General features: G+C 39.7%; 1 protein-coding gene across 3 annotated transcripts in view; it reads right to left on the bottom strand.

Annotated features, from left to right (window-relative positions):
• The window catches only part of si:dkey-97m3.1 (fatty acyl-CoA reductase 1), a 160,516-nt gene extending 135,420 nt beyond the window's left edge, over positions 1 to 25,096 (bottom strand). The window contains exon 1 of one of the 3 annotated variants that reach the window (XM_048607795.1): positions 24,929 to 25,096. In XM_048607795.1, the coding sequence (XP_048463752.1) occupies positions 24,929 to 24,937 (9 nt within the window). In that variant the 5' untranslated portion in view covers positions 24,938 to 25,096. Of the gene's footprint in view, positions 1 to 23,240; positions 23,506 to 24,928 lie in introns of those variants that run through there. The other 2 variants (XM_048607793.1, XM_048607794.1) reach the window with 2 other exon arrangements.
• Positions 25,097 to 25,849: the final 753 nt, after the last annotated feature.

The following is a 25,849-nucleotide window of genomic DNA, read 5'->3' as shown; positions in this document are numbered from 1 at the left end:
TTCTTTGTAGGAAAAGTACTTGCCCATGTTGCCCTTATTAGACTACTAAACCTGATTGAATGCATCTACTATCAGTGTGGTTTCACAGCTAGGAGATGTACAAGTGACATGATCTTCTCAATCCAGAAGATGCAAGAGAAATGCTGTGAACAAAGGAGACCCACTATATATTATCAATCTCACAAAAGCATTTGACCATCTGATCTACTTAAGCTAGGAGAGAAATCTAGCTGTCCATTGACATTGGTCAATGTGATCGTCTCTTTCCATGTCAATGTGACAAGTAAGGTCAGCTAGGACTGGCCACATCAGAACAATTTTGATATCAGCAATGGAGTCAGAGTTATGTTCTGGCACCAACGCTCTTTGGCATTTTTGTCTACTTACTTTCTAAAACTGATGGAAAGCTGATCAACCTTGCTCACCTGAGATTCAAGAAAAAGGTGCGCCAAGTCCTCATCAGAGACATGCTCTCTACTGATGATGCCTCACTAACATTTTCTTCTTTTTACTTGCCTAGAGAGAGTAGGGGGTGAAGAAGGAGGCCTCCAGCAGCAGCAACGCCAGGACGGGCCGAACACAGCTCCACCCCAGTCTGAGTGAGGAGTAGGTCCTGGGCGGACTCCTTCAGCCTGGACTCAGACTGGGTACAGGCTCCTCCAGGTCCACAGCTAGGCCCAGCTGCCTGAAGGAACAGAAGCATACGAAAAACGGATGGACAGTGGATCAACAGCAGCATCTGGAGGAGCATCAGGTCGGGAATAGAAGGTTTCTCCTGACCCAGTGACAAGGTGGGTTCCAGCAGTCCAGTGTGGCAGTCTCGTCCCAGCTGCATTCTTCAGGGTATTCCAGTGTACCTTAATTGGCTTTCCCCAAACCAAGAGCCATTAACTGAACTGTGATGAACTTTGTCTTAATGTTACTTTTCTTTTATTATTATGATTTATGACTTCTGTCATTAATATAGGCACCATGGTTTGGTAACTTCCCTAACTTTTCACTATTTTCATGTAAAAATACATGTGAAAGTAAATTTCGATTCTGTTCTATACTAGGGAACACTTTCAATCACACTCTCTCTTGCCTGTGAAGAGTTTTGTCATGGTCCAGGATATTACCACACCAACACCTACCAGTATTGAAAATGTGACACTGGGAATTGCTGATAACTTCACATATTTCAGCTTGACAATCTCCAGCAATTGCAGAAGTGGCAGCTGTTATGTACAAACTGGCTGAGAGTATGGAACAACAGCAACCCACCTGAGAACTAGGCAGGAGAAAAGACAGAGCAGGTTCTACCTGTCTCAGACACAGGATAAGGTTACTAACACAGAGGGCCCGGAGTGTGCTAATTTCATCAGCATACACTCATTGGTAAACAAATGAACAAATGTTCACCACATAGATGATGGCTATATACTGAAGGCCTTCAGTACACTGACCAAACTGGGATAAAATTCTGGACAGCCATAATTCTGCTACAAGGACACCTGCAACGGGATATGAAGATGACAGATATTGACATTGTTAACTAGGAGACAGTCTCTAACCACTGTGACCTCCAGAGGCTGACTGTTTAGAAGGACACTGGAAGAGGTTGGATGAAGTTAGAAGCTCACAAAGAGAGTGAACAGAAAGCAGAGACCAGCAAATTGTAGACTTTCTCAGCCTACTGTCTTCCTCAGCAGCATTGATGGCAAAGATATCATGCCAGAAATGGGCTCCTGAGTCCCATCAGAGGCAGAGTTGACGACCACATCACAAGCCATCATCTTATGAGATGGCAAGTTGCTACTTAGATGTTCATGGCACTTTGCTATGCACAATTTAGATGCCATGTTTCCTGCAATACAACACTGACTATGATTCAAAAGTACTGAATTGTTTGAAAAACCACTGTGGAACATAGTGATGAAAGGTGCCTTATAAATGGAAGTCTTTCTTTTTTATAGTGGAATGACTGGTGGACTACATCACCTGAATTAGGTTAGGGTACACCTGGCAGAATCTGTGGAGAGAGAAACAAGGTTAACATTCCAAATCAATGATCTTTCATCAGCTGTAACAATAGGTAACTGATCCAACATATTAATTCAGTTCCTCTGTACACAAATGCTGCCAAAGCTGCAGAGTGCTACCAACTTTTAGATCCAGATAACCAGCATTTCCAGTATTTTGATTTTGAACTTTGGATGGAGTGTTGTCCATGGTGAACTCTAGCAATCAGGGTGTTTGATGAGGTAGTACGAATCTTTATACAAAGCCTCCTCTATTCGACATTATTTTAAAATTCCCAAAAGGCATCTTTTTAGTTGAAATATTAAACCAGGGCTTCATTTATTGATTCAGGTGGATATTAAAGCCCCAATGTATATCTAATTCTCCCAATGTCCTGTTCCATATTCTGGCATCAAATAACTTCTCCAAAGAAAGATATCAATCAGTCAAACATTTCATTTCTGTTTATTAGACCCTGCTTTTTCTGTTCGGTCATGCTCTATTAGATCTTGCAATTTAACAAATACAATGCCACATTTGTTAGTATACATTTCAAAGAGAATTCTTGTCCTGTGATTTTTCTCAGATAAATAATTAAGATTTTATATGATATTTATATATGTTGGTCCTTTGTTCTCTCTTGCAGGTGGTAAGGAGGAACTGAAGTAATGATTTTGGAAGAGACAGATGCCAAGTAACCATCAGGGTCATGTAAAACATAGCATTTGAAATTCATAAAGATGCAGGACTGAATTAAAGTTCATTGGTCCCTTTGGTCTGATTGCAATGTGGAAGGCAGTTATATCTTTAGTAGTACTTCAGCCCAGAATTCCAGCCTGAAACATTTCAGTGGGGTCCTGTTTATAGCATTCCAAACAACTGGATGCTAACCTATTGCTTATGAAGTGGAAACAACAGAGAAGTCCAGTAGATGACACCATTCTAATGGCCTCGTTTTATTTAAGATATCAGGCTTCCAAAAGCAAACAGAAATTCCATCATCTCAGTAATCACACAGAATTCCACAAGCCGGCTGCCCACATGTCAACCCTCTACTCATCTAGTGCTAGACTCCTGTTGACTCCAAGTAAGTTGCTCTTGTGTGCATTTTAGTCACCCTACCTTCAAAAGGGAATCACAAGAAATAGATGTTAGGACTCAATGTTTAAACATAAAAAAAAATGGGTTATGACTGAGGTGTTCATGTGATGACTCATCAGTACAGCAATTTAGAGTTGAAGACTGGAACATAACTTCAGTAAGTCACAAACATTAAATTCCCTTCACAGCAAAATATAAACAGTCTTGACCCTGACAAAGCAAGAGCAGAATAAAGATATTTGAGTTTTGATGAAAGTCATTAGGTTAAGCACAAATGTTGAATATCTAAAACACATGATTATTTTAAAGCTATTTAAATCACGGGGAATGTGACCATACTGAGCTATTAGTGTGGATCATATTGAGTTAATATATTTGACTTTCTTCATATATTACATGTTTCAAAAGATTTTATCTTCTTGGAAGCTATCTGTTGCTTGTCAACACCTTCAGGATAGTACAAAATGTACATGACCTGTGGAAATATCAGATTTGATCGAACAAAAGCTTTCTCTTGTTTCATTTTTTATGTAGTGCAGATTGCAGTTCCATTTGGGAAAAAAGGGTATTTGTAATAAATACCATTCATGTTGTAGAAACTGAAAATGCTAGAAACGTTCAGCATGTCAGACAGCGATTGTAGAGGGAGAAACAGTTAACATTTCAGATCAATGGCCTTTCATCAGAGGTATTTGTTCAGTTTATTCTGCAAAAATGTATAAAGGCTAGTGTGGCTATCTGGTAAAGTTCATGAAACTGAAAAGTTAACATTGTTTCTCACTTCATAGATGCAGCCCGCCGAGTCAATTATTTTCAACATCAACAGCAATTCTGCTTTTGTCTTTATTTCAAAAAGTTGCACTTGTAAAACTGCTAGTCAACACTCAACTTAGAAAACTGAATTAAAAATGTATTGTCTTGTCAACAGATAAAAGCCCAGGAGTCAGTCTAAATTTGAATAACCAAGGGGGGAGAAAAGAATAAATATAATTGAGTGAGGAAGATGAAACAATAGAGACCTCAAATACGTGGTGAAGTTTAATCTTAAAGTAATTTCCTCTTATAGCCAGGAGTAAGTTATGCCCAATAAAACCAGGAATTATTCTTAATCAGAAGTTCAGTTTTCCCAACTATAATGACATTCTGTTTTTATTCACAGAAGTTGCTTTCCTGCTGAAGGATTTTAAGAAAGTGATCAAATTAAAAAGGTTTTAAGGAAATAATGCTGAAAAGTGGAAAACAAAACTAGTGGACAAAGCAATTAAACATTGAATACCCAGGCAGAATCAAGAGATATATTTAAACATCATAACAATTTAAATCACTGATGTTCACTGCAGATATAGAGATTCAAACTTCTTTGTAAAGACAACAGCTGCTTCTTAAGAATATTTCTTTTGCCGCTGCAATGAATGGAGGAAATTTATGTTGCACTCTTCCTGATAAGTGAAACCTTTTCTTTCAGACTCATTCATGAGGAAAGATTATTTTCAACTATAATCTCAGCACATGAATTTGGTAAAGAGATTTTTGGATAGACATTTTAACTATTGTAACCAATTTAAAACAAATGTTTCCAGTTAGATATTTCAAGAAGACAAAACAAGAAAATTAGGGGCAGCAGCATGAGTACAAATCAGCCGTATATGTTTTTGTAATATTTATGAAGATGCGTTGTTCCTTTTAGTCAAGTTAACTTACCAGCACTTGTTCTGTGATTTCTACTACATCAGAACATTGAGAAATAACAGTTGGCAAGTAGTTCCACAGCACCATGGAAACCACAACAACACTCAACATGATCACATTCAGAAGCAAAAAGGGACACAGTGCATGGTTGGGTAATTGGTCAGAGCTGCTCCCATTCCACTGGCATGACTTTGCTGCAAATGAGCTTTTTGTCATAGTTTTGGAGGAGTACAGCCAGTGGAGCTCCAAAAAAAAAATGTTTAACCACTAATTTCATTTGAATTTGTTAGCATTTTCCTCTGCACAAACTATCTCAACTAAAATAAATATCACAAACAAAATGTAAAGAAGAATAAACATTCAGATCTGAACTTTCTCGTAAATCTTGTTTGTCATATGGTCCCTAACATTTTTTTACTCTCTTTAGATCTCATTATAAAGCAGAACATTTATTTTTTGGCCAGGATGGGAATATGTACATTAATCTTACTTCCCTGAATCAAAGTTTGCAACTTACACTCACCATCTTCCCTGGACTCTTCACATTTAGGCTTGGGATAAAACCATTAAACTCCCGCAAGCTCGTTGTTCTGCCGCTATACATACCACTGATGTACAAAAGATTCCTCACTATACACCTTCTCTATTCCCAAACAATGCTGCTACTTGTAAATAATTTTGTAAGATTGTTTTGCTTTACATTTTCATAGGAAATCACTGTGAACTAGATTCAACTTTTTTTTTGGTTAAATATGTTACATTTTAATAAATACAAAATACACGAGGATCTCAAACACTTTCCCAAATCGATAAGTCAGGAGAAATTGACTAAAACTAAAGGAAACATGGTTACCACTTATTCTGGCTTAGAAGCTCCTGCAGTTTTGTAAGGAGTTTAAGAGTCATACTACAGAGGGAGTCAGTTCGTTCAGTTGGTTGAATGGCTGGTTTGAGTTGCAATGTGATACCAAGAGTTGGGTTCAATTCCTGCATCAGCTGAGATAACAGGGAAGGTCCTGCCTTCTCAACCTTGCCCCGCGTTTGATGTTTGATGACTCTCAGGTTAAACTCACCACCAATCAGCCCTCTCTAATGAGACAGCAGCCCAATGGGACTTGAGTAACTCTCTAGGATATCACACCAAATTACATGATAGTAATGATGCAGGACTATCAGTGTATTTTTGTCATTAGTTCAAATGGATGACAAATTCCTGGAGTCCTCACATGAGCAGAATAAAGTAAAAATTTTAAATTGCTGTCAGCGATTCAACATTCCTCCCGAGTTGAGATCCAACAGACTGCAATTCCCATACCATCAGTGAACAAACAAAACTTCCGCTGATGTGCAATTAGTCCCACTAAGTAATTTTGAACAAGATAAACTCTGTCAAAAGAGGTCAGCCAGTCTGGCAGCATCTGTGGAGAAAAAAATCAGAGTTAACATTTTGGGTCCAGTGACCCTTCCTCAGAACTTGGGCCCGAAACATTAACTCTGATTTTTTCTTCACAGATGCTGCCAGACCTGCTCAGCTTTTCCAGCACCTTCTGCTTTTGTTCCTGATTTACAGCAACCGCAGTTCTTTCAGTTTTTATTCTGTCAAAAGAGGCATCTACTTCACTGCACTAGACTTACAATTATTAGTAAATTGGTCCTAGCAATTCTATACATCTATAATTGTGAAATGTAAAATGAAATGCACGAGATTGGGGGTAGCAGATCAGAAATTGAAGGGTTGGAGAGGATTGGAAACTCTGAGAACGTAGAGGACAGATTGTTGGAAACTGGGGAATGGGAGGGAGATGATGGAAATTGTCTCAAACTGGGAGTGGGCAGAAAATGTCACAAACTGGAGGAGGACAGGCAACATCAGGAACCAAAAGAGGGAGAATGTCAGGAACTGTGAGATGTTCGGTCGGGAATGTGAAGAACTTGAAGGAGCAGGGTCGGGAATGTCACAGATTGGAGTGGTCAGGGAATTTCAGGAACTGGAGTGGGGTGCAGGAAGTATCAGAAACTGGTGGGCATACTAGGTAAAGTCAGGAATCAGTGAGACAGCAATCAGAAGCTCACGGAGATGGAAGGTCAAGAACTGGTGTAGAGGTTGGGGAAGGGAGCATCAAGTAGGAGGGGAATTCAAACAGAACACAAAAACAACAGTGGTGAGGAAGAATGTATTCCAGGTCGAAAGTTGGAAAGGAGTGGGACACAGGGCAATGAGTGAGGGAATGTCATCCAAAACTAACATCATCCGTCAGATCTGTGTCTCATTCTTCCAATCCTACCACTTGTGCACCTGCAGCACATTCTCACTCTCCTCCCCACCAATTCTGATCCCGTACACATGACTATGAACAGGGAACTAATTTCTTGGAAAGCTCAACACACAAAAGTTTCTGTAAATCCGATATTTAATACTGGAAATATTCAGCAAAATCAGGCAGTTTTTATGGAAAGATAAACAAAGTTAACATTTCGAATTCTGAATTGACCCAAAACATTAACTCGGCTTTTTCTTGACAGATGGATGCTGCCTGATTGCTTGAGCATTTCCAGCATTTTATGCTTTATCACTCAACTGATGACTGGGAGGGTAAGACAAGGCAGGCTGTGCAAATCCATTTTAGAGTTTTCTTGCTTTATTAGTTGCCCATCCATATGAACAAGTAGATGCCATTGCTTTAGGAGCACTGGAGTAGTTTGGCTTGGTGAGCAGCAAGCTTCCTAATTCATTGATTTTCTATCTCTTACCTGGGATATTTACTGTGTGTGTCCACTGTGAATGTGCTGACACAAAATTAGCTAAAACTCAAAGATGGACAAGATTAACCACATAGAACAAATATGTATGAAACTTAGTTAAGTAATCTGATTTACAGCATTTTAATTTCAAAGTTCTTAAAGACTGTGAGACATTCAAAATTAATACTGGAAAAACAGGGCTAAAACACCTTGGCCTCAATCTGAAAAAAATCACCCAATCTCTCCATCTTCCTCCCCGATAAATACGTTGTATAAAAAATTGTACTAAACTCAAATTTTACTTGATTTGCATCATACCTCTTGAGTTTTCCAAGAAGTGCCTATGGTGTAAAATAGAACTTAATTTTGAAAATGAGAGATCAAGAATTGAATTCATGTGAACACATTGAGTTGGTGAACTCAAAAACAATTTCAGAAGTAGAGAATCATATCTTCGTATCTTAACCAACTGATCACATCCAAGAGATAACCACTTGCAATTATGTATTGGGTGGAATCTTCCCAGGCCCTGAACAATGTGGGCAACAGCAAGTCACTTTGGAAATCACATGAGAAGTCCAGCAAGGACCTTCTCAACGTTGAGAGTAAAAAGTTCCAGTTTCCAAGCAAGTTTTGAATGGGAAAATGGGATTCTTGCCAGTGAATGGTAAGAGGCCTATGTGCATGGATTATCACTCATTATCACTCTCATTTTACTTATTCTCATCTCTTTAATAGGGAGTATTTCATTCTCCCAGCTAATTTAAACTAGATGCCAAAAGTTCAAAAATCAGAGCAGGTATCTTGCGACTCCAGCTCACCACTTGCTCCTCCAGGCTTCCATCTTGGGACACTTGGAATCAATATTTCACGGCACTCTCCATCGGCAGTGACTGTATACACCCACCACGTCCACAGATCTTGGAATCCAATCCACACCATCCCTGATCCACTTACATACAATTACACACCAGCACTTCTCATTACAATACTACTGCAAGAACAGTTTGTGTGCTGGGCCAGCCACTCACCTCATGGAAGGGGTCACAGTGTATCTCAGCGATCCTCAATCACTTTTTTTAGTGCTTACTTACTTCACAGCATCTCTGTCTTGCTTTGCCGTTTTGCATTGTCTCCTTTCCCAAAGCTCATAGGCTCACAGTACTTCTGTCTTGCCTTGTCTTTTAGTGCAGACACAAAACCAGGCAGCTTGTTATCGTTGTCAACAGTCACCAGTCAAGGGGGGTGGACATGGAGACGTAGGGCGTGCTATATCAATGTCACATTTGGACTCTATGCTAGCCATGAATACCCCAAATGTGTTCCAGTCAAATGGCTGTGGCTCAAACTTTAAGAGGCAGAGTCCTCAGTCAAGTCAAGGGAGACACTCTTCAGGCAGAAGTCCAGCACGGCAAGTCAAAGACAGGTCAGATAACAGTCTGGGTCTGTGACTCTGTCAGTCAGCCATTTGGATGGTCATGAACAAAGTCATCTCCTTGTAGGAGGTAAGGATCTAACTATTGAGCACCATCACCTCCCCCCCCACCCCCAAACCCCCACCCAGCCACCTATCTTGGCATTTTCTGTTTTATTGTGAGGTAGCTGAGGCAAGATGGTGGCACATGCCCTGCAGAGCAGAGATGATCACTGACCTTCTTCTTAAACTGTTGCGTGATCTTCCAAGTTGAGACCATACTGACCCAGGTGGCAACATTGGACCAGGCTTGCAGGGTCTGGCATCATGACATCCTCTGCCAGTCACAGGGAACGAAGACAAGCTTCCTCCGCACCACTCTGTCTACCAGGACCTCAAGGTTCCTGCCTGCAAGGCGAGACGCCAATTTCCTAGATTTTGGCCAACTGCTGTCTGGAATCCAGTGAGGTCTCAGCAGTGGCAAGTACTTCCACTACAACCAGTGGGAGAATGCGGCTGGCACTGGATGACACATCACCATAGGGTCAGGGTACATAGTTAATGAGGTGAGTTTGGGACAATAGCATGAGAAAACTTGACAGGCTTCATGGAGAGAAACCCTCCATGGAACTCAATAATGGATTTGCCATCTACAGACAAATTAAAAGTCTGATCTAATTCTCCAAGTATATCTCTTAATAATCTGACATAAGTGACCTAAACTGTCCTTCAAGATATTAACAAGGAAAGCCAGGTACATAAACTAATTCCACTGGTTAGGGATTCTAGAGCTAGGGGCCGTAGTCTTAAGAATTGGGGCCAGATCATTTAGGAAAATGTTATGAAGAACTTTTACACACGAAGGGTAGTAGATGTTTGGTTGATGTTCTCTTCCACAAATGGCAGCAGATGCTGGATCCGTTGTACACTTTAAATCTGAGATAGATAAATTTCTGTTAAGCAAAGGTATTAAGGGATATAGGCCAAAGGCAGGTATATGCAGTTAGGCCATAGATCAACCATGATCACAGTGAATGGTGGAACAAGTTCAAGGGGCTGAATGGCCTACTCCTGTTCCTACGCTCCTATGTACTGTTAATCATATGTCATAACAACACAAGAACTGATTAGAAATGAAAAACAATTCTACTTATGAAAGGAGATTGCTTAAATCATTGGACCTTGGAAAGACTAATTTTTTTTTATTAACAAGGACTGCTGAAGTGATTGCTGTACTTTTAAAAAGGAAGTTACTGATACGCATTGTAAGTGGTATTTATGCAGCTGCCCGTTCAAGAAAGATTAGTTGCAGATGGGCTGGCAGCAAGGGGTGTATACAAATTGAGAATCTGCCACCAATAAGTAGCTGATTGGTCTGTGAAGTGGTGACCAGTTGTCAATGACAACATGACAAAATTCCCCAATTTAGCTGTCTTTTTATACCGAGGTTCACAGCAAACATGAACCAGGTTTTGAACTTACCAAGAATTATTCTTTATGGCAAATAAATAGATTCTAACTGCAGGGAAACAACTGTGATAAGCTCCTAGGCAGCTAAATGGTTTGTATGTGTGAAAAACATCGTACAGGCAACTGGACCTCTAGAAGACGAGTGGTGTCTCTCTCTCTCTCACTCACTGTAGTCCAAATACTTAAAACCTCAATAAAGTTAGTTTATTTTGTTTGCTGTAAGCTATGGCTTTTAACAAATAACTCAGAGATTTTGCAACTTGGGAAGCATTTCGTGCAAGGAAATGAAAATATCTAGAGAACAGGTTTTGGAAGAACAGTATGTTCTACAAAGTCAAAAGGACTATTACAATGAACCACGTGGACAGGGGCCATTGAACTGCCTTCCCAGTTTTTCCCTCCACGAATGACACCAACTGTTTTTGTCTGTCAGTCTGTATGTGTATGTCAGAGATTTTTGTAAGAGGGTTAGAGTTTTAGCAGTAGGGTTACATGACAACAGTGCACAGGTGTCTCCCTGGTTAGAAGCTATTTATTTGCCATTAAGAATAATTCTTGGTAAGTATCAAAACCTGGTTCATGTTTGCTGTGAACGTCGGTATAAAAAGACAGCTAAATTGGGCAATTTTGTGTACTTTTATTAAATCTTTCACTTTTGCGACAACTCTGAGAATAGCAGGGCTTGCTAGCTTGGTGAGGTGTAACAACCTGCATATTCCTCTCTTCAGTAAAGAACTCCATAACCAAATTGGAAGTGGATCTGATATCAAATACAAGTGATGAAAAATAGAACAAACTGAAATAACCTGCCTCAAAAACTTGTAATATAGGTCTGCTGAAAATCAAACTCCTTCTTTTACTGTGAATCTTGTGCACTAAAACTCAACATTCTTATTTTACAGGAAATCATTTGTTCATATCCTATTTGAATGATAAAATGTGCACATTTTGTTTGTGAAAATGGTAACATGTTCAAAGAGTTAATTTTCACGTTAATTGTACCATTTGCCAACAACCAAAAACAATCAAAATGATAATGTAATTTCCATTCAGTTGGTACACTTTGTTTTTAAAAGAGGAACTGTGTCCATTTAAATTGCCACATTATTTGCAGTTACTTCCTTTTATGTGCTAACAGATTAAAGCCTAAATTAGTCATCCAGACCTGCCCATCTCAGCCAATACCAACAGTCAGAGCTTTATGTGAGAACAGAGTATTGAGAAGGGTGAATACTTGGTATCGTGCTTATTTCCTGACTCATCCTCAGCAACTAATTATAAAAAGGTTGTGACATCTGCCTTGGTGAACTCTTGCCTGGAGTGTCCTGTCCCCTTGGATGGATTGGGAAAATTCATGGTAGGCAACTGCCAAGCAAGTGGTCCAAGTAAAAAAGTAGCTCATTGGCAAAGGAAATGAAAGATCCTTATCTGTAAATGAACGATGCAATGAGGAATAACACTAAAGTTGCTAGGGTGATTATAGATTAACAGTTGAGCTCTTCACTTTCTGTACTTTCCGGTTGGAGGTCACACTTCTTGTATACATAGCTGTCTATTAGACCAGTGACTGTGTATGTGTATCACAATGTATGACAATTTTTTACTTTATTTGGTCACAGGACACAGCCAGGCCAGCATTTACATCCCCTCTCCAGCTGCCCTAGAGACAATGGTAGTGATCCTCCTCTTTGATCTGCAGCAGTCCATGTTGTATAAGTCCACTCTATGGAATATCCTACAGCATTACCCTTGACATAGTACATTGTGTTTATAATGATAGAATCATCACATCTAATGCACAATGTAGTTGTGACCAAGGAGCGTGCTAATATTTTGAACACAATTTGCTGCTTAGTGTAGATAATTTAGTCAACCTGTTCCGATGCATTCTGATTTAAGACGGCACAGTGGCTCAGTGGTTAGCACTTCTGCCGTACTGCGCCAGAGACCCGTGTTCAATTCCAGACCCGGGCGACTGTCTGTGTGGAGTTTGCACTTATGTGCAGGTTTTCCTCCAGGTGCTCTGGTTTCCTCCCATAGACCAAGAATGTCCAAGGAGGAGGATCAAAGGTTAGGTGGATTGGCCATGGGAACTGCAGGGTTACGGGGATTGGGGGGGGGGGTTGCAACTAGGTGGGATGCTCTTTGCAGGGTTGGTGTGGACTTGATGGGCTGAATGGCCTGCTTCCTCTAAAGCAGGTGGGGCCTGAAGCCAGGCCTTCTGGCTCAGAGGCAGAGACACTAACACTGTTCTGTGAGCCCAACCAAATGTTATTGCCTGGTTTTGAGCGAGGGCCCTTTCACGTGTAAACCACAACATGATAGAAACAGAACACCTACTCAACGTAAAGGCACTGACTTGCAAATAGTGATATGCTACAAAGGTATGTGTAAGACGCATGACAGCTAACCAACAGGGAACACCTGCCCAAAGAAAATGAACTAAGCCATTACTAGTTGCTTCAGTAACATAAACAAAAATAAGTAATATATAAACAAGTCTATTTAATGTTACAATTCATACTGCTGATCAGAGATAATCTCAAGCCCATTATGGACAGTAATATTTAGAATGGCACTGAACTAAGCAAGTTTTGTTCCTCTGAGACTTTCATACTCAGAATGATCACACAATTGGCATTTTCAATTACTTCTAACTGAACAGTAGCATGTATTTATCACGTATGTTTTATTTTTATTTTATATATAGACACTAGATTTTCACACACTAAATTATGCCAACATACTCCTGCAGTTCTGGCAGGAAGAGAGATGGGAGGCAAAGCGCTTGAATCAAACTTCAAAGCATCATTTTTGCTCCACTTCCTGTATTGTGCGTGCTTATAGAATTCTATTGTACATAGTTATTCAAATAAAAGGAAGTGGGCTGATAGTTATAGATAAAACAGCTACCCACCAGTAGGGGAAAACTGGGCTGGCAAGGTTGCATCAGTCTAGTGATTGTTAACTGCTGGCACATTCATCATCATAGTTGGAAAGTTACTAATTTGAAGTTGTATCTTTTAAAAAAGAAGGTTTATTAAACAACAAACTAAATTTATAATAGTTAAACTAACATACAGGATCAGAAACACACTTTAACTCATCTCTGCTCTTGTGCTCATCTCTGCTCTTGTGCATTGTGTAAAAACAATCACAGATGCAATTTGACCACTTAACTGACCTAAAGATGACAGTTCCAATTTTTAATGTTCACTGTACTATACTGTGCTCTTAATATTACTTTTCTTAGAAGTAAGTAGATTAGAAGGAGTTTACTGCTGTAACGTACAAAAAGATTGGTTGGGATAATAAATTTCCTGCCTGTAAATGTGCGCAAGATCATTACAGAGTCTTTCCTTAGCTTTGTTGCTCTTTTGAGTAAGATACATCTCTGAAGTTTCAACCCTAAAAGTGAATCAACAAATCTTATCAGAATAAAGCAATTAAAAAAAATTAACATCTTCCACTGCTTGTTTTTCTGAATTGTTGAGTGTTTTTGATCAGCCAAAAGTCAGATATATTAGGAACATTCAAGCGACTCTTGGATAGGCACATGGATGATAGTAAAATGTAGGGTATGCAGGGTAGTTTGATCTTAGAGTAGAATAACAGATCGACACAACAATCGTGGGCCAAAGGGCCTGTACTGTGCTGTACTGTTCTATGTTCTATGTTCAAAATCTTTTTCATTTATTTACAGGATTCGGCATTACCAAGAAGTTGCCAATCCCTTATTGTGCTTGAGTAGAAGGTGTTGGTGAGGCTCATTTTGAATGAAAATGAGAGGCTTGCTAGGCCATTTCAGAGGGCTGTAGAGAGTTAACCATGTTACTGGAGTCACATATGGGCAAAATCAGGTAAGGACAGCAGGTTTTCCTCCCTAAAGGACATGGCGTTTTATGAAAATTTGGTACTTTCATGGTCCCAATCAACATTACTAGACTTATTTCAGATTTTAATTAACTAACTGACTGAATTCAAATTCCCCACATGCCCCAGTGGGATTTAAGTTCATGTTTCCAGATCATTAATACAGGCCACTAGATAAAAATACCACTACTCCAAACCACAAGCTGTTGCTTCTAATATTATTGCGCAACATAATCAGCGATTCCGTGGACACAATTAGATAACTATACTAACATAGAGAGGTAAATAGAGATTGATCCATGGATGTGTCACAAACATATTATTTCCTCTATGTTTCCAACTTCTCACACTTAGTAATTCCTCCAAAATAGTTTCCTTGACAGTGCCACAACAATCACTGCAAGAAACATTGACAGTAGTCATTTAATGTAATACGATCAGTGCAATTAACCAAAATAAGTTAATCCCAACAGTGTGAAAAACATACAAACACAAAAAAAATGGGAGCATAGACCATTTAGCCAGTTGAATCAATATGATAATGGTTGATCTTTGCCCTCTAATGTATTTCCCTGTTTGCTCCCCATATGCCTCAGTGCTTTAGTGGCCAGAGATCTGTTTCAGAAATCATAAATTATCAAACCAGAATCTTATCATCATTCACTTTGTCAGGCTCTTAACTATGCTCACAAATAATCCATTATCATCTTTGATTTAAGATAAGAATCATTCAATTATAAGGTAGTGCAGTATTACCACAAATACAATATGTTCAGGTAATTATCACCATGGCCACTTTGCACATGAAGTGCTTCGAAATGAAAGTACCAAGTAGAGGCTGGACTGAAACAGAAGAAAAGTCATCTGGGCCACTTTCATATACCCCTAGCAGCTAGTTTCAGATTGATAATAATTAGTCATGGGAATCAGTCATCTGTTCAGGCATAACATATTGCACAAGCAGTACCAACAAAAAAAGTATTGCATCAGCTCAGTAAGAAAGCATATAAACTCACATTATTTTAATAATAATAGTCAAAATATGTTCCTATTAATAGGGTTCTTGTACATGCATGTTGTCCAATACCTGGTCGAGGTGCTGAATATGGTCTTTTTCAGGCTATGATAAGGAATTACTCATAACCCCACTTTCCCCAGTGAGCAGACCTGTAAATTTGGTCAGCGTAATTCATGAAAGGGGAACTAAATTCTCTGTAGGTCGTAGCTGGGTCCTAAGAGGCAGGTGTCTGCCTTTTCCACTCATGCTGAGAAAAACACAAGTGCTACCTGATGTACTTTATTCCACAACTTTACCAGCAAGCCAAATGTCATTGCTGCTGAGCATCTCCAGAGAAGTGATTTTCATATTTTTAACTGCACTTCAGTTATGGTTAGCTCTAAGGGATTTGGAGGGAACACTGTCATTAATGCTTGACCAGCCAACCTCAGATTTACTTGTTGATCCAAAACAGCCCTCAAGAACACACATGAGCATTGGTTGAGCTTGAAGATTCCAGCACTGCATTACCATTCATTGGAGGCTAAACAGGAAATTTTCCCACACAACATATCCACCATAATAGTAAAGGCTAGCCCAGCTTCCTTTCAAACCTTGCAACAGGCACATTTCAATGGGATCTAACCCACTAACCAAGGTCTCGTCTGTTGAAAATAGGAACAGAGTAAAGAAAAGAGAAAAATATAAAGTGGACAGAAGTAAAGTAGCATAAAAATACAGAAATCAATCAACAGTGTGTTTGCAAGAGAAAGAGAAAGGGCCATGCATATTTGAAGGGAGACCGATTGAAGTGAGAGAGGTAAAAGAAGTACACAAAGAGGTGAAACAGACAGACAAAAGCAAAATGATAGAGTGAAATGTGCAAAAACAGAATAAAAGAGGAAGCCCATACACTGTCTAATTTAATCACTTACAGCTTACAATAGGCAAGAATCCAATGTTCCACTTTACCAAACACTGGAAATTCTATGTGCTTGTACAAAATTTCCTGTTGAACAGGGAAGTCAAGATGTTGGCCACAATTTTACTGATATTTGCAATGTTAAAATGGAATATATTCTAACCCATATTGTAAATCACTTCAAAAGTATGTCTCCAGGGAAACAAAATGGAGTATTTAGCAAAGTAAATTTGCTGATCCATCAGCAGTTTCCAATGCTACTATTATTCTTTGTTCACACAGGTTTGAGCTATAGTATCCTTCAAATAGTTATAAAATTAATTGTTTCTAAAGTTCTCCAATATTCTTTGCTCCCTCTAAGATAATGACTGCACTATAAGCGATCGGTTGGAATTCTGTCCTTAACAGTGGGCGGCACAGTGGCTCAGTGATTAGCATTGATGCCTCACAGCACCAGGGACCCAGGTTCAATTCCAGCTTTGGGTGACTGTATGTGCGGAGTTTGCATATTATCCCCGTTTCCTCTCACAGTCCAAAGAGGTGCAGGTTAGGAGGATTAGCCAAGGGAAATGCAGAGTTACAGGGCTAGGGTAGGGGGATGGATCTGGGTGGGATGCCCTTCAGACAGTCAGTGTGGACTTGTTGAGCTGAATGGCCTGTTTCCAAACTGTAAGAATTCTATGATTCCCAGTGAAGGAATGGCATCCACCACGCATACACTTTGACCTGTTAGTGCAGATTTTGAATAACTACCATCTGTTTCACTGTGATTCTACAGATAACCTCCAACATTGGAATAGGACAAGCAACAATGAGGTCTTCAAACAATCATGTTGAAGAATTTTCACTGCAATATACAAACTCTTAATCAGTAAGTAAAAAAACAGGAAATATAAATTACATTTCAAACATACACTCAGAGCAAAGTAAAGACTGAGAAATATAGATGGAATTCAGGAAAATTGATAAAAGAGAGAAATAGAAAAATAATTTAAAAATATATTGTTTATTGAAATAAATTTTCATCTGTGAGAATGAAACTCAATCTTGCAAAGTTACTTTTTCAGAATCAGAGAGGTTGCTCAGCAATGATAATCAGATATTACACCATTAAGAACTCACTTACACCTGAACACATTAGCCTTAACTTTTTCAGGTCTTTAATTAGTGCTAGACTAGTATATAAATACTTACACTTCAAGCCATGGATTTCAGCACTATGCTTATCAGTGATGACTACAATACTATGCCCTCTTAGAGCAGCAGGCCAGCTCTAACAACAACTTTTGGATTTCCATCTTTAATTGTGGAAAAGAAGATGCTTCATTATTAATATTTCGTTGAAGATTCAGTTTGGAGAATTGTGAATAGTGGTTCATTTGAAAAGACTGAAGAGATACCAGAACTGTATTTTCCCAAAAATGGTCACTAGAAGGATATGGGAACTTTTTAAAATAACACAACTTTCAAGTCATGTGACTTCACCTAATTGCTAATTAACTCATATGCATGGTTTCTGCCCGAGTTTGGTTATTGTTTGGAGTTTGGTTGGGGTATAGCCTGCTGAGAGGGAGTAGCTACCCAGTTCATCTTCTGCCTTACTGAGATTACTCCTTTGAAAAATCCCACATGAGAGCTGAAAAACTGATGCAGTGATTCTCCTGAAAGGCTTCTGAATTCTCAATCATTCCTGAATAAATTTATCTGCAAAGGTCCCAGTGATTAATGCCTGTGTTTAAAACCTGTCCACATTTGCCAGCAACCCAACAGAAAGTCATCCTGAAAATTCCATATCACGCCCTTTTTTCCTTCAAGAACTAACAATTATTTGGCCAACTGATTTTTTCACATTAATCTCTGCAGAGGGAACCTTTTTTCTAACTTCTAAATGCCATGTGTGTGTTGTGTTGTTTAGAAAGGTAAATATTTATACTTTCCTATTTCAAACTGTGTGTTAATCAGCTTTACATCTTCATTGAGTAAATCTTGTTTACAATAAAACAATAATGTTGTTTATTAAAGGAACCTGACTGATGGATCTTTTTGCTCTAAAGTATGTAATTGGCCAGTAACTGGGTAATGCAATTAAATTTATGTTGTGATTGTGCAGCAGTGAGACTAAAGAGAGAGACAGAGCACTACGCCAATCTTGGACATAACACAGCATTGGGAACTCATCCAGGACAACCCAAAACCAGAAAACATATAACTGAAGAGATAGTAGGAACTGCCGATGCTGGAGAATCTGAGATAACAAGGTGTAAAGCTGGATGAACACAGCAGGCCAAGCAGCATCAGAGGAGCAGGAAAGCTGACGTTTCGGGCCTAGACTCTTCTTCAGATGGTGAAAGATAAGCAAGTACGCAGTGACGAGAAGAGACAACTGACAACACCTTGGGATCTGCCTCAGGCCAGAAGGGAAGGTGCTGAGGGTAGAAGTAATGTCCAAAAGCCTAAGTATTTCCATTGTCATGAGGTCTGACATGAAGTAGGGTTTTTGAGCTGAACAGTGATCACTGGGTGATTCTTAGAATGATTCTTGATGCTAACTTACAAAGTGCAAAAGCAGACATATGAATCACACTGTAGATTCTCGTGAAGTGTATTACAAACACACCTGCTAAGGACTTAATGATTGGCACTTGGCACCCACTTCGATCCTGAAAGTCTGTTCTGGACACATACTGAGTGCTGATACTACTTCTACAACTGAAAGCAAGGTATTGATCGAGGTATCCCCAGCTCCAAAGCTGATCTTTATTTAGACGATTTTCTTTCTTTCTGTGATAGGGGTGAATGGATGCTCACTGGGCCATTTGGTTGTAACAATGTCTTCCTCCATTTTTTAAATTAGATGGTGATGATTATTTTGTGTGATTGGTGTGATGCATGAAATTCCAGTCCTTCTTAATATTAATAATTGGGTTATAGATGGCATCATGATTGTAATAAAATTACAGAAGTATATAAATTGCAAAAAACACTATATTATTGAAGATGTCTCCTGTTTCACAATCAAGATTATCTTTCTACCAGTGTAAAATAAAGGTTCCTTTGGTTTGAACCATTCAGTATTGGTCAACTGACTGGGATGTTGATGGAACCCAGCAGCAGGACTCCAGCACAGCCTTACTATTACGGATATGGCTACTCTGTTTGCAGGATCTATCTTCTTGATAGCAACTTGTCCCAAGGTCGTGGGAAAGACATTATCTCAGTTCTTCAATCAATGAAGCGGAATGAACTGCCAGGTGGATGCAGGTACAGTTATAACATTTAAAAGACATTTGGATAAGTTCATAAATAGGAAAGGTTTGGAGGGATATGAGCCAAGCGCAGGCAGGTGGGACTGGTTTAGTTTGGGAACATGGTCAGCGAGAACTAGTTGGACCAAAGGGTCTGTTTCCATGCTTGTGATTCTGTGACTCCTATGTAGATTACTGATGGCGATCCAGTCAGATGAAGGTTCCAATTCTATGTCTAAACCTTTTCAAGAAGCTATGAGCATCTGTGTTTAACACAGTTAAAGTCCTCAGTACATATACAGGGAGTTGATAGCCTTACAGTATTGTCACTGGATCAGCAATTCAGAGACCCAAATAATGTTCTGGCACCCAGGTTTGAATCCCATCATGACAGCTGTTGGGATTTGAATTTAACAAAAAATCTGGAATTAAGAGTTTAATAATAACTATCACTGACCATCAGGAAAAACACATCTTGTTCACTGATATCCCTTAGGGAAAGTAACTGCCATCACAGGCCAAATTGGCCTACGCATGATTGCAGACCTAAAGCAATGTAGTTGACTCTTAACTGCCATCTTGGCAATTAGAGATGTTCAGTAAATGCTGGTCTAGCCAATGACACACATGTCCTGTGAATAAATTTAAAGAAGCATATCACCAACAGACACAAGGGGCTTTAGAACAGTACCATCAAACCCGCAAAACAATGATGAGGGAATACTGTAATGAAACTACTGTCATTTTTAAAAAAATACCGAAAGAACTGTGGATGCTGGAAATCAGAAACAAAAACAGAAATTGCTGGAAAAACTGAGCAAGTCTGGCAGCATCTATGGAGAGAAATCAGAGTTAATGTTTGGATACAGTGACCCTTTCTTCAGTCAGATTCTGACTGGAATTTTTTCTGCCCTCCAGGATTCGTCTAATTGTCTACCAGTTTTAGTCCTTTTGAATTAGCTAATGAATTTATGAGATAGATCATCTGAAATTAGTCGAAGTTTTTATAACAGAGGGACAAGACTTGTGGCACAGTGATAGTGTCACCGCCTCTGAGCCAGGTGGCCTGGGTTCAAGTCCCTCCTGCTTTGGAGGTATGCAAAAACATCTCAGAACAGCTTGATTTGGAAATTATCTAGAATATGAGGACAAACCTCCCATGTTAGATTATGTGTTCTGTGTTCAGGGAACAAGCACCTCACAAGATCCTGCAAAGTGGCTCAGGAATGGCTTACAGCTTCACAAACAAACAAAAGGGAATGCACCAACAAGCAGGCCAAGACATGCATTTTTTACCAGCTGATCTAATAGAGGAACCACTGAGAGCACAGATAGTCAAAAAAATTGGGAAAGTAAATTATTTGATTGACACCCTGGATCAGCAGTAAAAATAACGTAGCTGTGTGACATCAATAAGTTGAAGCAATACCATTAGGAGGAAGATAGGCATGTATAAGGATGCCAGATGATAAGAACTGTGGACGATGAAAGGGATTATGGGGATGAAGCAATGTGAAACAGATAGGGTACGGAAAACCAGCTTGTCAAAACAGTGAAAATTTCAACAAGAGACCTCATTAACCAAACTTTCCCTGTATAAGACAAATACTGATTAGCAACAGAGCCTGCTTTTGTTTCATTTTCTTTCTGCATTAATTTGTGATGGTACAGTGACTCCAACTTCTATCTAACTATACTCCTTCTGTATGCTCAACTCCTCCCCCAGTCAGGCACACTGTCACTAGTAATGCCTTGAGATTTGTTCATTAAAACATTAGTAATCTATACGTCCAAATCATGAGGCATAGCACAAAGGAAAATGAATTAAATTATGTTTTAAAAACAGACTTCTCATGTTCAATGTATTTCTGACACACTCAATCAAAAAACAAAGCCTTCTTCTCCAAAAAAAGTGAGTGTTTTTGAAAGGTGGTTTACAAACCATAGCCTGTATGTTTTGCAGAAAAGAACTTTAACTTATGTAGAATGTTTCATAAGTCAAACGAATACTTTACAGTTCAGTTACTATCGTATTGTAGAGAAAATCAACAGCCAATTTGCATTAAGCAAAATCCTACAAATGGTACTGCTAATGTTGGGTTGAGAGATAAATATTCACCAGGACACTAAGAAAAATTAATCTGCTCTTCTTCAGAGAGTACCTTGAGATCTTTTACAACCATCTGAATCAGCAGATATGACTTCAGTACAACAGTGCACATGAAAACAGCATTACCAACAGTGCAGCAACCGTTCAGTGCTGCAAAGATGTGTCAATTTGCATTATGTGCTCAAGTCTGTGGAGTGAGGCTCGAGCCTTAATGCATTGGTTATGTCCAACCATGCTACTTAAATCTTGTACTGGCTGGGTACAGATTGCAATGTTCCACAGAAGTGAGTTCATCCAAAACTCTGTTTTGTCCTATATTGTATGAAGCTTCTTTCACCCACCAGCTTTGCATTTTGCTGAACTGCATTGATTCTCAGCCTTAAAAGTCTCATTTTTTAAAACTTGCACTTTTGTATTCAATTCCCTCCATAGCCTGAATCCTCCCTTTTTCTGTAACTTCCTCCAGGCCAAAAACCTTCTGAGAAATCAGCTTTCATCCAATCCTGACTTTTTGTACATCTCTAACTCCCTCTGCCCCACCAATATGCCCCTCTAGCCCACACAGCCATTCAAAAGAAATATGACTAATCTGATTGTGGCCTCATCTCCATATTCCATCCTACTTCCAATAACTTTTGACTTGCTTGTTAGTCAAAAATCTATCTACTCTTGCCTTAAAAACGTTAAATGACTCTGCCTCCACCACTCCTTGGGAAAGTGAGTTCAACGACTCATGATCCTCTGAAGTCCCTCTTCTCCTCAAGATGTACTTTAAAATCACCACTTTGATTCAACTTTTTGTCATACCAAAACTTGTGTTTTAAACTATGATTATTTAATATAATTGCACCTGTTATAATATGTTGAGCAGACTTACTTAGGGTACCCACACTCATATGCAGCAGCTTATCAAAATAATTCAAACTGATTCACTATTGTTGATGAAGTGTTGCACAGAGATGTGGTTCTTTGTCTGAGATGTTAAACCATGGCCTCATTTGCCTTCTCTGGTATTATGTAAACAATCCCACGCCACTTTTGAAAAAATGGCAGAGGTGTTATCCCAGTATCTTAGGAAACAATTACCATTCAACCAACATGAAGGAATAAAATATCATATTTGTAAAAGTAATATTTTCGGAAAGGTTAAATGGCTGTAATATACCATTAAATAAGTTATTAGATCAAATTGCGTAAGTCCCAACTACCTTATAAGTACAGGATCTTCACACTGTACAGTATATGTTAATAACTCGACAGAATGCAACATATCCTTTTTTCCTGCAGCCTGCGATGGGGCACATCTCGGAGAGAAACTTCCAGATCTTCTGGAATTAACTGTATATTTGCCCGAAGTTGCAGATTATTGTTCATGTGCAAATCAATGAGGGCTGCTTGCCTCGCTGCTATTCTTACAGTAAACGCCAAATCATAAATCCGTCTCAGCGTCCGAAATACAGAAACAGTACAGACTAAAGTGTAATGGAGTTAAATCGAGTTTCCAGTGACTGGCCATTGCAATAAGTAAAAGAAAATATGAATAGATGTATCTTGTTCAGACACTGCTTCCTGACCGAATGCGTCAGTCGTATGTCACCCACGGCAAGGTACTGTCAAACGACAATTGGATACACAGCAGCTAAAATTAGAGTACCCAAAATTGAAAGGGGTGGTACCTCTTTGTATGTAAAATGAGTATTTCGTTAGGCCAGTTCCCAGAACGACAGTTTAAAAAAAATCATGTCGACAAGGCGGTAAAAATGACATCCACAGACACATAATCAGCGCGGAGCAATATCTTTCAATGCTGTTTCCACACTCTCAAAGTGAATTCTCGAGTTTAAAAAGAAAATGAAACAAAACCGAATGTTGCATCTACGATATCAGGAGGAATCTATCGCGCCTTCCTCTCTGTAAGACAACACTTGCAGCTCATTACGAGACCCTTAAGTCGAGAGGCACCGCCCCATTACAGAGACGCAGCCCGAGTCAACGCGAACACGCTTTGAAAGGCTCAAATCTCGATTTATTTATAATGACATTTTTTACAATCGCGGCTACTGCTTCTTAGGGCGATGTTTGTTTGATATATACGCGATGACTCTGAAGCAATTGAAAGGAACATGAGGGCACGTTCCTCTATAACCACAACGTTATGTTGAAGCACTGAGACGTGTGCCAACAACCCAATGAACAGTAAAACAGCGGTTCGGCTCCTACCCGCCCCAGGGCATGGATTTGTCAGCACTGCATCCGACCTGGTGCAGAAGTGTACGCTCCCTCTTCCGTCTTAGTTGTAATACTAGGTAACCTTTCCGCTTACGCTTGTTTTATCAGATTTCAACTTCTCAAAGCAAAAAAGGCGCCTGATTCACCTTGTGCCCAAATTAAAATAACTTCACTTGGAGTAAAATAAAGCATTTCTAACTGCCCGCGATGGGGACAGCCTTTTGGTGTGGGAAGGCGGTCAGAGGTAAAAGGGCCGAAACGTCCCCTTCAGTCACTTGCAATTTGTGTAAACTGTCATCTTGCATTTTCGTATCATTTACTGTCCCCAGAAGAGGGACGGGGCAGGGTGGCTCAGAACCAGGGACCCGGGTTCGATTCCACCCTCGGGCAACTGTCTGTGGGGAGTTTGCACATTCTCCCCGTATCTGCGTGGGTTTCCTCCGGGTGCTCCGGTTTCCTCCCACAGTCCAACCATGTGCAGCTTAGTGGATTAGCCATGAGAAATGCAAAGTTACAGAGATAGGGTGGGGGCGATGGGTCTGGGTGGGATGCTCTTCGGAGGGTCGGTGTGTACTCGATGGGCCGAATGGCCTGCTTCCACGCTGTAGGGATTCTATGATCCTGAGAGACATATCATTACTGAAGGGATTGGAGGGGGGGGGAGGAGAAATGATAGTAATAATGATATGACTATTGTGGGTGGGACACTAAAAGAGCAAATATAAAAATCTGTAACACTGATTTTCAAATATAACATGTGGAATGTCAAAGGAAATGGCAGAGCTATCCGACAGCACATAATGTCTAGCCATCTGCAGCGGCTCCCCCACCCGATCTCAGACTTACTAAAGCAATTCCCCTGAAACATCATCGCAGAGGCTTTTATGGGTTTTTTTTTCCCGTTTTACATCCTGTGTCTCTGATCCTTACCGCGTAACGTGCATTTTAAAAAAAAGATTAACACAATCACAGAACGCTAAGCAACCTGTACCCCTTTGCATACCCTAAGACACTGTATCTGCATCCATTCATAGTATTGTTGGCTTGCAGAGAGAAAAAAATAACAAATGACAGCTTGTAATGAACAGGTGAGTTTCGCACAAGGAAAGAAAATAAAGGCGGTGATGGCGCTTACCGTGTGCATGGATCGCTGTGTGCGGAGCTGATGTGATCTGATGCTGGTCTAATGCAAGCCTCAAGTCAGCGGGTTTGAGAAGCTTGGAGCGGCCGCCGGTGCCGACGCTGCTTAGTGCTGCTGCTGTTTCCAACGCCCCGATTCCTCCTCCCGCAGCGCAGGCGCCGCTTTCTCAGTCTCTTATTCATACCAACCAGGATCCGTCAAGCAGTATTCAAATAACTCCCTCTCTTAGAGGAGACAAGCACGCCCGCATTCGTTTGTTCTGGGATTTGTAGTTTTTGCGAACCAAATCTAGTACCGTTCTCCACAATGTTACGTGTATGGAGGAAGAGTCTGATTGGAAGAATTTCACTGTCATAAGCCTATATTGTCCAAATGGGCTTTAAAAGCATCACATTTAAAATTTAAATCATTTGTACTGGCTATTTGCACAGCTTTGTGATAGCATTAGATTGCTGTGGCAAACACAACATGATGCATATGATGAGTACTGAAACCAAGCATAGACTTTTTGCTTACGAAGTATCTATTACAGGGTCTTTTGACAATGAGACACTTGTGCTTGAACCAACAACATAATACGTAGAGGGTTACTGTATTTTCATGTGTGCTTCAGTGACAAATAATCAGAGTCATACAGGACAGAAACAAACCCTATAGTCCAACCAGTCCATGCCAACCACATTCCCAAACAAAACTAGTTCCACCTGTGTGCACTTGGTCCATATTCCTCCAAACATTTCTTATTTGTGTACTTATCCAAATGTCTTTTAAACATTGTATCTGCACCTGCATCCACCACTTCCTCTGGAAGTTCATTCCACATACAAACCACTCTGTGTGAAAAAGTTGTCGCTCATGTCTTTTATAAATTTTTTTCCTCTCATCTTAAAAATATGCCCCCTAGTCTTGAAACCC

The sequence above is a fragment of the Rhincodon typus genome, chromosome 18 (assembly GCF_021869965.1).
Source record: "Rhincodon typus isolate 14 chromosome 18, sRhiTyp1.1, whole genome shotgun sequence".
NCBI lineage: Eukaryota > Metazoa > Chordata > Chondrichthyes > Orectolobiformes > Rhincodontidae > Rhincodon > Rhincodon typus.
The sequence above is the reverse complement of the archived record's forward strand: the minus strand, read 5'-3'. Positions and strand labels throughout refer to the sequence as shown.